The following is a 12,256-nucleotide window of genomic DNA, read 5'->3' on the forward strand; positions in this document are numbered from 1 at the left end:
TCTACCTACTGGCAATTTCTACCGTCATCACACTTTTTAATCACTGCGTTTGCCCGAGCTGTTCTCTGACCTGAGCCGTGAAGCAACACTATCTCACTTTATAATAGCAAACCAGAAAACATCCTTCTCTAATAACCCAGCACCTCACTGCATCAGCCTCAGCCCTGTTTCTATGGCAACTTGCCAGTCTTGTGGAAAAAAAGTGAAATGATGAGTTTACCTAACACCCAGGTCTGTGTGCTACTGTTCATTAGAAGGACAGGTGAAGTGGGAGGTTGGGACAAGGCTTACTGTCAAGCTGTGAAGAATCTGAGAGTTCAGTCTCAGTGTAGAGATTGTTAAAAAGAACAGAACATGTACAGAAATAGAACGAAATCTGAAATAAACTCCCTCATGAAGCTTTAGGTACTGTCTTGTTACAATGTTGGACACATGTTGGATGAACATGGTGTTCAGGCACTCAGTTTGGACAGAAAGACCTACCTCAGATTCACAATTAAAGTTCTAATACATTCAAAGGTCTTCAGTGGGGTAGAGGAACAAAACAAAGTTGGAATTATATAATTCCATATATATATATATATATATATATATATATATATATATATATATATATATATATAACTGCTATAACTATATAAATAAAGATATACTCTGCATGTAGTCACAGTTGGACCCTTGAGCAAGGCTCTTAACCCTCTTAGCCTCCCAACAAGCTGGGACACGCGGCAAATAATTTTGTTGTAGTATACATCTGTATATGTATATGCTACAAATAAAGACGTTCAATTCTATAATGTAATATTACATAATACATAAATATTATTGCATGCTTTATTTACTGTACTGCATACATATATTAGGAGCAGTGTACACATACTTTTGGCAGTTAAAAAGTTAAAAACGTCTCACACATACATGTGTATGTGTGTATATGTGTGTTGGCTACACACTAATAACATATTAATACAAATTTGGAATATGTATGCAGTAATATAAGGATTGACGCTTCTCACTCTTCATAACTGAGCATCCCCTTATATTAACAGATTATGTGTTATGGATACAGTGGAATAGTACAACGTATGTATGACGTATATATAAAACAAACAGACCGTTGACGCAGGGAACACACTGTACATAAAACAAAATGTCCTTGAAACATGTAATACAGTATTATTGCAGCTATGTTGCCCTAATAAGATATAAATTCATAGAATCTAACTAGAAATGTTAGATTTAGCAAACTTTAACTTAAAAGTAAATGTCATTATTAATTAATGTCAACCATATGTTACTAGGCTAGTACACTAATGTGAATTGACTTACCGCTAACTTAACATTGCAAAATGTTATATAAAGATGCTTATAGTTACATATTTCTTTCAGATAGGTGGTCACCTCTGAATCCCTAAACACTTTCAAATTACATATTATTTATTCATTTTTACTGATCGCTTCTTTTTTATTCGGGGTTATGGCACCATCTGGAATCATTGGCACAAGGTAGAAATTTACCTATTACAGGCCAACAAAAATTTAAATTTTTACTCACTCACACCTTGGAAGCAGCCAAATCACCTTCTGCATGTTTTGGACCTATAGTACTCATTTTGCTGTGTAGCACCCACTGAAAAAGCTGTGCCACTGTGCTGCTCAGCTAAGTTAATTCAGCTTTTAAGAAGAACACTTTGTATGCCTATTTTGAACAGCAGAAAAGGCTGTGTTATGGCAGAGCTTTATAAAAGAAAGATAGTATAATTTCTTGTACCCAGTGACTCTGTGTGTCTGATAAGTAGCTAAATTCTTCTCATTCATGATACAATGTGGTAGCATAAACAAGGAGGTACATGATGTACCACTAAAAATGAGACATGTATTTTTCAGCTTGTTACAGGCACAATGACCTTGATCCAGATTCTATAAATGGTTTTAAGAAAACAATATTATTATTATTATTATTGTCGGCAATTATTTAAACCTGCTGAATCGCAGCATCTTCATCTCTCAGTGCCACCGCCTCCAAGCCGTACAACATACCAGACTTCACTACTGTCTTGTAAACTTTTTCTTTTTTATAAATACATCCCTTAATTAACTAATTCATTCATTCATTTAAAACTATAGTCAAAAAGAGATGCAGGTTCTATCACCACCCAAATAACATTTGGGGCTAAGCTGGAATACTCTGGACAAAGTATAAATCCATCACAAGGCAACACACTCACATAGTCACACAGTCACACAATCATGCATACTTTAGCTATAAGAAAATATATAGATGCTTAATTTTTATAGTTTTATATATATATAGTTCTCATGTTACATCTTTATAGCTTTATAATTCACAACCACAGTTGTTTTTAACCCAAAAATGGGTTTAAACATCAGATCAAAGTAATTATAAAGGACTCCTTACAGACAGTTGTTGTTCTTATAATCACTATTACTGTTTTTTTTCTATTTATTTCTGCATTTTTTTCCATTTTTCTCCTGATTTTAGCGCAGCCAATTAGTCTTTTGCTGCTGGGGAGCCCTGGTTGCATTTGAGGAGTGTATATTGCTGCTCACACCGCCTCCGACCCGTGCGCAGTCCTAGCGGACCCCTTCTTTTCGCCCATGCACTCTGCACAGGTGCCTCTATTTGTTAACCAGGGTCCTTACACAGCACTTGAAGACACCACTGACTTAGTCTGGTCTTTTTCCACACAGCAGACACGATGGCCAATTATTGTCTGCTGCAGGGACTGCCAATTGTGCCCGCTAGATGGCGCCCAGCCGACCGGTGGCAGAGCTGAGATTTGAACCGAGGTGTTCAGAATCTCGGCACTGGTGTGATTACTGTTTAAATAATCGTTGTTATTTTTATTATTATTAGTTTTTGTTTTTAATATTATAGTATATTGTATATTGCATTATAATTGAGGTTGTTATGATTGTTATACTTACTGTTGTTATAGCTGATATTATACTATTATCTTTTTTGTGGTACTAATTTTGTTTTGGTTGTTATTATTGTTATTTCTATTATTAGATATACTGTAGTTTTATTATTGGTATAGTTTTATTATTATTACTAAACTCTCAGTCACCTGTGAGAGAGGCGTGGTGTGTGGTGACGTCACACCAGCAGTGGGCGTGGTCAGTGAAGGCAGGTGCAGCGACTTCAGTGGTTAGCGGAGGAACATCCACTGATTCTCTCAGACTGAACCTGTTCCGTTCTGCTCCGTTATAACCTCTCTTACACTCGCAGCTCTGCAGGGCGAAGTACAAACTACATAAAACTATAAAAACACAGAGCTGGTTTGTTGGCGTCAGCTGGAATAACAATAATCCAGTCCGAGTCGCGTCTTGTGTTCGGTTGAGGTGTTAAACATGACAGGTATCTGGTAGGTATCTGGCGCTCGGTGAGAGTCTGACCTCTAAACGAGCCGAATTCTGTTTTATTCGAAGCTTTAACGATCTCTAAACGTTTCACTTCGCTCCATCCAGTCTGTAATTATCGGAAATATTATAAAGAACTGAAAGAGAGCTAAAGATTAGAAAGAAGCGAGCTGGGAGAGAAAGACGAGAGAAAACATGGAGAGCACAAGTTGGCTGAAACTTGGCAATTTACTGTCCGTGCTGTTGCTGTGCCCAGGTAAGTGCCATTCTGTTCCCTTACACTTTATTATTCATCATTTTATTGTTTTATTGTAATGTATAGATTGTGTTTCACAGAAACAAGCAAGTCTTTAGTTGCATGGTTGTACGAAAATGTACAGAATTCCTTGCACAAATCTATAAATATGGCTACTTCATTATAATTTCATGCATTACATCCTTATAAGGCATGTGTATGTGTTATAAAGCATAATTGTATATCTATAACGTTTTTATACACCTTGAGTGTCTGAAAGTTGGGGTGTTTAAATGTTTAAAGTAACTAACTTTAATTAACACAAGAGGGTTGGCTGCTTATATAATCTATCTATCTATCTATCTATCTATCTATCTATCTATCTATCTATCTATCTATCTATCTATCTATCTATCTATCTATCTATCCATCTTTCTAAATGCATATATATGTGTATATATATATATATATATATATATATATATATATGTGTGTATATATATATATATATATACTCAGCATATAGGGCTGTACAATATGACTATAACATTAAAATAATATTTTGTAACAATAGGCTTTTCTCTATATTTGATATAACAATTTCATTAAAATACCACTATGTTAATAACACTATGTATGTGTTATAAAGCATATAAATATATATCTATAACGTTTTTATACACCTTTAGTGTCTGAAAGTTGTGGTGTTTAAATGTTTAAAGTAACTAACTACTCAAAACAAGAGGGGAGGCTGCTCATATAATTACTCTTTTTATATATACTGTGTGTGTGTATATATATATATATATATATATATATATATATATATATATATATATATATGTTCATACATACAGTATATATAAAGAAAGAGTATATATATATATATACAGTGTATCACAAAAGTGAGTACACCCCTCACATTTCTGCAGATATTTAAGTATATCTTTTCATGGGACAACACTGACAAAATGACACTTTGACACAATGAAAAGTAGTCTGTGTGCAGCTTATATAACAGTGTAAATTTATTCCTCCCTCAAAATAACTCAATATACAGCCATTAATGTCTAAACCACCGGCAACAAAAGTGAGTACACCCCTTAGTGAAAGTTCCTGAAGTGTCAATATTTTGTGTGGCCACCATTATTTCCCAGAACTGCCTTAACTCTCCTGGGCATGGAGTTTACCAGAGCTTCACAGGTTGCCACTGGAATGCTTTTCCACTCCTCCATGACGACATCACGGAGCTGGCGGATATTCAAGACTTTGCGCTCCTCCACCTTCCGCTTGAGGATGCCCCAAAGATGTTCTATTGGGTTTAGGTCTGGAGACATGCTTGGCCAGTCCATCACCTTTACCCTCAGCCTCTTCAATAAAGCAGTGGTCGTCTTAGAGGTGTGTTTGGGGTCATTATCATGCTGGAACACTGCCCTGCGACCCAGTTTCCGGAGGGAGGGGATCATGCTCTGCTTCAGTATTTCACAGTACATATTGGAGTTCATGTGTCCCTCAATGAAATGTAACTCCCCAACACCTGCTGCACTCATGCAGCCCCAGACCATGGCATTCCCACCACCATGCTTGACTGTAGGCATGACACACTTATCTTTGTACTCCTCACCTGATTGCTGCCACACATGCTTGAGACCATCTGAACCAAACAAATTAATCTTGGTCTCATCAGACCATAGGACATGGTTCCAGTAATCCATGTCCTTTGTTGACATGTCTTCAGCAAACTGTTTGCGGGCTTTCTTGTGTAGAGACTTCAGAAGAGGCTTCCTTCTGGGGTGACAGCCATGCAGACCGATTTGATGTAGTGTGCGGCGTATGGTCTGAGCACTGACAGGCTGACCCCCCACCTTTTCAATCTCTGCAGCAATGCTGACAGCACTCCTGCGTCTATCTTTCAAAGACAGCAGTTGGCTGTGACGCTGAGCACGTGCACTCAGCTTCTTTGGACGACCAATGCGAGGTCTGTTCTGAGTGGACCCTGCTCTTTTAAAACGCTGGATGATCTTGGCCACTGTGCTGCAGCTCAGTTTCAGGGTGTTGGCAATCTTCTTGTAGCCTTGGCCATCTTCATGTAGCGCAACAATTCGTCTTTTAAGATCCTCAGAGAGTTCTTTGCCATGAGGTGCCATGTTGGAACTTTCAGTGACCAGTATGAGAGAGTGTGAGAGCTGTACTACTAATTTGAACACACCTGCTCCCTATGCACACCTGAGACCTAGTAACACTAACAAATCACATGACATTTTGGAGGGAAAATGACAAGCAGTGCTCAATTTGGACATTTAGGGGTGTAGTCTCTTAGGGGTGTACTCACTTTTGTTGCCGGTGGTTTAGACATTAATGGCTGTATATTGAGTTATTTTGAGGGAAGAATAAATTTACACTGTTATATAAGCTGCACACAGACTACTTTTCATTGTGTCAAAGTGTCATTTTGTCAGTGTTGTCCCATGAAAAGATATACTTAAATATCTGCAGAAATGTGAGGGGTGTACTCACTTTTGTGATACACTGTATATATATAATTATACATACAGTATATATAAAGAGAGTGCATATAGGAGAACACAGCACAGGTCAGGAAATACAGCATACAGGGCTATATAATATGACTATATTATTAAAATAATATTTTGTAACATACATATAGGCTTTTCTCTATATTTGATATCACAACTGTACTACAATAACACTATGTACACTACTACCCACAGTACAAAAGTACCAGATCACATATTATAATGAAAATGTTATAAAAATGTCTTATAAAGGATAAAACAGATGCACAAATGGTTAAATGGTATGGCGTTAGTTATTTGTACTGAAAAAAAATAAATCAGGATGTGTTATCAAATGAAACTATAGGGATTTGTGCTATAAAGGCTGGGATGTAACTAGTAATAGCAGTGTATATTTTTTCGCATTGCATGAGAGAACTGCCACAGTTACTCTACCTGCTCTCCTGCTTTTGATGGCAGTGAGTGCAGTGTTCACCCTCATGGGAAATCTGTTATCAAAACACATTGCTGTCCACATAACCACATCTCAGCGGTTTCATCAAGATTAGGGATGAAATCAGTCAAGCATTTCTTTCCAAAGCCTGGACAAATAATGCAGTGAGGGATTTATGAGCTGGTTTAATAGTTGCTCCATTCTCTTTCAAACTAAATAAATAAAGTTTTATTTATGCACATTAGTTAAGTCTGACCTTGTCTGTTGGTGTGGACAGTTAAACACATGTACACATATACAAATAAACTAACTTGCAGGTGTGTCCTCTTGTACACTGCTGTTTGTAAAAGCGGAAACAGGAGAGAATGGGATTATGTGAAACAGAGGAAGGAATAACAGCGTCACCATAATGACTGCTGGGATGCAGGAAATTGGATAAAAATGTGGTCGGTTATTTTAAAATGGAAGATGAAGTAAGTGCCATTCAGTAACAAAGAGAGGTGTGGAAATCCATTTACTATATACAGTACTGTGTTAGGTGATCTATCTATCCATCCACACATACAGTGTATCACAAAAGTGAGTACACCCCTCACATTTCTGCAGATATTTAAGTATATCTTTTCATGGGACAACACTGACAAAATGACACTTTGACACAATGAAAAGTAGTCTGTGTGCAGCTTATATAACAGTGTAAATTTATTCTTCCCTCAAAATAACTCAATATACAGCCATTAATGTCTAAACCACCGGCAACAAAAGTGAGTACACCCCTAAGAGACTACACCCCTAAATGTCCAAATTGAGCACTGCTTGTCATTTTCCCTCCAAAATGTCATGTGATTTGTTAGTGTTACTAGGTCTCAGGTGTGCATAGGGAGCAGGTGTGTTCAATTTAGTAGTACAGCTCTCACACTCTCTCATACTGGTCACTGAAAGTTCCAACATGGCACCTCATGGCAAAGAACTCTCTGAGGATCTTAAAAGACGAATTGTTGCGCTACATGAAGATGGCCAAGGCTACAAGAAGATTGCCAACACCCTGAAACTGAGCTGCAGCACAGTTGCCAAGATCATCCAGCATTTTAAAAGAGCAGGGTCCACTCAGAACAGACCTCGCGTTGGTCGTCCAAAGAAGCTGCGTGCACGTGCTCAGCGTCACATCCAACTGCTGTCTTTGAAAGATAGGCGCAGGAGTGCTGTCAGCATTGCTGCAGAGATTGAAAAGGTGGGGGGTCAGCCTGTCAGTGCTCAGACCATACGCCGCACACTACATCAAATTGGTCTGCATGGCTATCACCCCAGAAGGAAGCCTCTTCTGAAGTCTCTACACAAGAAAGCCCGCAAACAGTTTGCTGAAGACATGTCAACAAAGGACATGGATTACTGGAACCATGTCCTATGGTCTGATGAGACCAAGATTAATTTGTTTGGTTCAGATGGTCTCAAGCATGTGTGGCGGCAATCAGGTGAGGAGTACAAAGATAAGTGTGTCATGCCTACAGTCAAGCATGGTGGTGGGAATGCCATGGTCTGGGGCTGCATGAGTGCAGCAGGTGTTGGGGAGTTACATTTCATTGAGGGACACATGAACTCCAATATGTACTGTGAAATACTGAAGCAGAGCATGATCCCCTCCCTCCGGAAACTGGGTCGCAGGGCAGTGTTCCAGCATGATAATGACCCCAAACACACCACTAAGACGACCACTGCTTTATTGAAGAGGCTGAGGGTAAAGGTGATGGACTGGCCAAGCATGTCTCCAGACCTAAACCCAATAGAACATCTTTGGGGCATCCTCAAGCGGAAGGTGGAGGAGCGCAAAGTCTCGAATATCCGCCAGCTCCGTGATGTCGTCATGGAGGAGCGGAAAAGCATTCCAGTGGCAACCTGTGAAGCTCTGGTAAACTCCATGCCCAGGAGAGTTAAGGCAGTTCTGGGAAATAATGGTGGCCACACAAAATATTGACACTTCAGGAACTTTCACTAAGGGGTGTACTCACTTTTGTTGCCGGTGGTTTATACATTAATGGCTGTATATTGAGTTATTTTGAGGAAAGAATAAATTTACACTGTTATATAAGCTGCACACAGACTACTTTTCATTGTGTCAAAGTGTCATTTTGTCAGTGTTGTCCCATGAAAAGATATACTTAAATATCTGCAGAAATGTGAGGGGTGTACTCACTTTTGTGATACACTGTACATACATTAACAAATGAAGAATTATTTAAAACCATGGACTATTTGAACACTATGTTGTTGTGGTGTTGATTTTGTGTTGATATAATTGCCATTTTTTTTTATCAATCAATGACACAAATTGGGCATCCAGGCAAAAATAAGAAGGGAGGAATAAACCCAATAGTTCAAAATCCCTGTGCCAAATGGGAGTTCCTGTTGTACAGTATAAACAGTCATCTCAGCCGAAGCCATAGGCATATGACAACAGAACGCAGAACAGAATGCACTGTAGGCACCACAGATCACCTGGCTAATACTCAATCTCTGTAATGAAACTTGGTGGTGGCGGCATCACACATTATGGATGCTTTTCGGGGACAGTAAGACTTGCAGCCAAGTACATGAACATCCTTTCAGAAAGAGTGTACAAAATCCCAGACTGGGGTGACAATTTACATTTCAACTCAGTGACCTGAAGCATACAACCAAAACAACACTGGAGGGTTTCATTCTCTAAATGTCCTTGAATAGCCTCACTGAAGCCTAGAGTTAAACCACATCAAATCTGTGGAAGGAACTTCAGAGTGAAGATGATAGTTCACAGATGCTTGCTTGAAAGGATCAGATATGAACAATAGGATAAACTGCCCAAATCCATGTGTGGATAGCTTGTGGAGCTTATTCAGCTGTAAACAAGCTTCTTCAAAGCATTACATAAAGGTTTTAAACACGTTTTGGAATTTTGTAAAAGGTTGTTTTCATTTTGTCATATTAAGATTTAAGATCATTTTGTATCATTCCAAAAGGTATGTACAAAAACAAAATACCCTTGTAGTAATACAAAATGCACTTTGAATTAAATATATTTAGAATTAATGTTTTACTAATTAAAGGTTTCATTTAATTATTTTGTCCGAGTTTACAAGTGAATTGTGTTTACACTCTGTGAACATCTGATAAGATAGTGTTGTCTGCTGTGTGTTATCTCATGCGCGGTTTACACTCCTGGCCTGGACACATCAAGCTTTAGACTCACATTATTCTCTGACTGTGAACTGACTGATACAAATAGTCACTCCACAATTTATCTGTCAAGGTCACCACATGTTTCAAACAAAGCATTACTAAAAGTGTTCTTTGTTTTCAACAGGACTGAACAGCCAGTCTTTGTGAACGCAGGTTCCTTTTCTACTGTACTTTAGAATACCATGAACATGCCATTTAAACTCATACAATTAATCTGCAGTTGATTCTGGAAGTATTGAGATCCCCTGAGCTTGACGAATGGGATAAACTGCCCAAATCCAGCTGTGTAAATCTTTAGGATTAACCAAGAAAATCAGCTGTAATTACTGCATCAAGGCTTCCATTTCTTAGTGCTTTTATAGACTTTCATAGGTTACCAATGCTTAACTGTACTGATCCAGATGGCAACATTTATTAGAGGAAGGGCGTGTTCTTTGTTTTGTCAGTTAAATCTTAGAAAAAAATTAAAAAACCTGCTAAGGGAGGGTCTGGTATCCACTCCACCACAATTGTCCTTATCTGTGGTTGGGATATTATTTTTCCCAACGTATGTATATGCCAACAGCCCAAGACCAAAGTCGAATGCCAGGAATCTATGTCATGATTTAAGAAAACGGCTGGTGGTCTCTTTGGGACCTGAACAATTGCTAAACTCATACCAGAATCATTCACTGTTTTGGGTTTGTGGCAGGTAGCTTAGATTCTTCAGAATCTTGATTAAAAAGAGCATTGCTGGTTGTTGCAATCTTCTGTGTTGCTGTAATGGTTTGTACAAGATTTAACATGGCTTTAAGCAAAAGCCCTTATCGACATCCTGCTACCTTTGAATAGAAATGTGTACAGTTCAGTGACAAAAATCTCATTGAATGTATATGAAACATTTACAGTGATCTACACAATGGATTCAGTTAAGTGTATCTTGTTTAAATGTAAATGCATAGCATTTTAGAATCTACTAATCAGTGTCACCAGCCAGAAAATATCACATTACCTACACATTAAGAAATACACTTTGGACACCCCTTCTAATTATTTAGTTCAGGCGTTTCAGCCTCACCTATTGCTGACAGGTGTATAAAATCAGTTAAATTAAATTATATGCTTCCAACTTTGTGGCAGCGGTTTGGGAATAGCCCTGTCTTGTTTCAGCGCTAAGTGAGGTCCATATAGAAATGGTTTGACAACACTGGTACAAAGCCTTCCCAGAATAATAGAGACTGTTATATGTGTGCCAGGGGTTTTGGGACCAGGGGCAGTAATAATGCCAATGGTATTAAAATAAATTGAGCAACAAGCTCATGCTCAGGCGTCCAGATACTTTTGGCTTTGAAGCATCCATGATAATCGTCTGTGTCATGTTAAACGAAAAAGAGCTTCCACAATAATCTAGCGAGAGGATGTTTCATGTACGGATGTGAGAGAAGTCGCTCTGCTCTCTGTCCCCAGAGGACCGTGTTCAGTATGGGACAAGGGTCATGAGAAAACCAACGGGCTACATTCCCAACACTTCTGTTCTAAGGACACACATACACACACAATATAGTTCTTCATTTTTAACAGTAATTGTGAGTGGTGACTGGTGCAAGTTCATGGTGTTTATCTGGCTGATTAAGAGCGGCCAGTGAGAATTTTATAATGAGGTCCTTTTCTGCATCTTACTATCCCTGCTGACGGATTTATTTTAGGAAACTATTAATAGCTAATTTATTGTTTGCTAAACAGTTGTTTCTCAAAGGCAGTCCCTTGACATGGCATTGTGCCCTCTTACTGGCAAAACAATCAAATGCCATAAGGAAACTAAAGGCTTTCTATATTCATGATACATGAGACACCATATACACACAAAACTCTACACTCATCAAAAAGTTATGTTTAAGTTTGTTTCCTATCACTCCCTCATCTAATAATTGTACGGGTGTTTGTGTATGTGTGTGTTGGGCAGCTTTATCAGTTTACTGATTCCCCACAAACGTAGACCTCCATATCTCTTACATTTCAGGACGAATATCAAGTTTTCTTTAACACAACCCACTGCCTGAAACAAGATGAGGCATCGTTTATTACAGATAAAGATGTTTCTTCAGACCAGGCTCTTTAAACTGTGTCTTTATGGATCTTGCCTTGTGCACAAGCTGTTTGCTTAACTGTTGCCACAAAGTCAGAAGCAGAAGATGAATTATTTATATCATACAATTGATTTTATACACCTCATGCCAGTAGGTCATTTGACTTTTTGACATTTTCGACATTTAGCAGACGCTTTTATCCAAATACTTATCCAGTACTGTGACAATATATATTGTCTAAGCAATTGAAGGTTAAGGGCCTTGCTCAAGAGCCAAACAGTGGCAACCTGGCAATGGTGGGGCTTGAACCAGCAACCTTTCGGTTACTAGTCCAGTACCTTAACCACTAGGCTACAACTGCCTAAAAAGAGACAGAACTCACGCCCGA

The 12,256-nt window shown here is 38.5% G+C and overlaps 1 protein-coding gene across 1 annotated transcript in view; it reads left to right on the plus strand.

The window, feature by feature from the left end:
* Window positions 1–3,199: 3,199 nt before the first annotated feature.
* The window catches only part of esama (endothelial cell adhesion molecule a), a 32,815-nt gene continuing 23,758 nt past the window's right edge, over window positions 3,200–12,256 (plus strand). The window contains exon 1 of the mRNA XM_063014071.1: window positions 3,200–3,640. Within this exon, the coding sequence (XP_062870141.1) occupies window positions 3,580–3,640 (61 nt within the window). The 5' untranslated portion in view covers window positions 3,200–3,579. The remainder of the gene's footprint in view (window positions 3,641–12,256) is intronic.

This window comes from Trichomycterus rosablanca, chromosome 18 (genome assembly GCF_030014385.1).
Source record: "Trichomycterus rosablanca isolate fTriRos1 chromosome 18, fTriRos1.hap1, whole genome shotgun sequence".
NCBI classification, from domain to species: domain Eukaryota; kingdom Metazoa; phylum Chordata; class Actinopteri; order Siluriformes; family Trichomycteridae; genus Trichomycterus; species Trichomycterus rosablanca.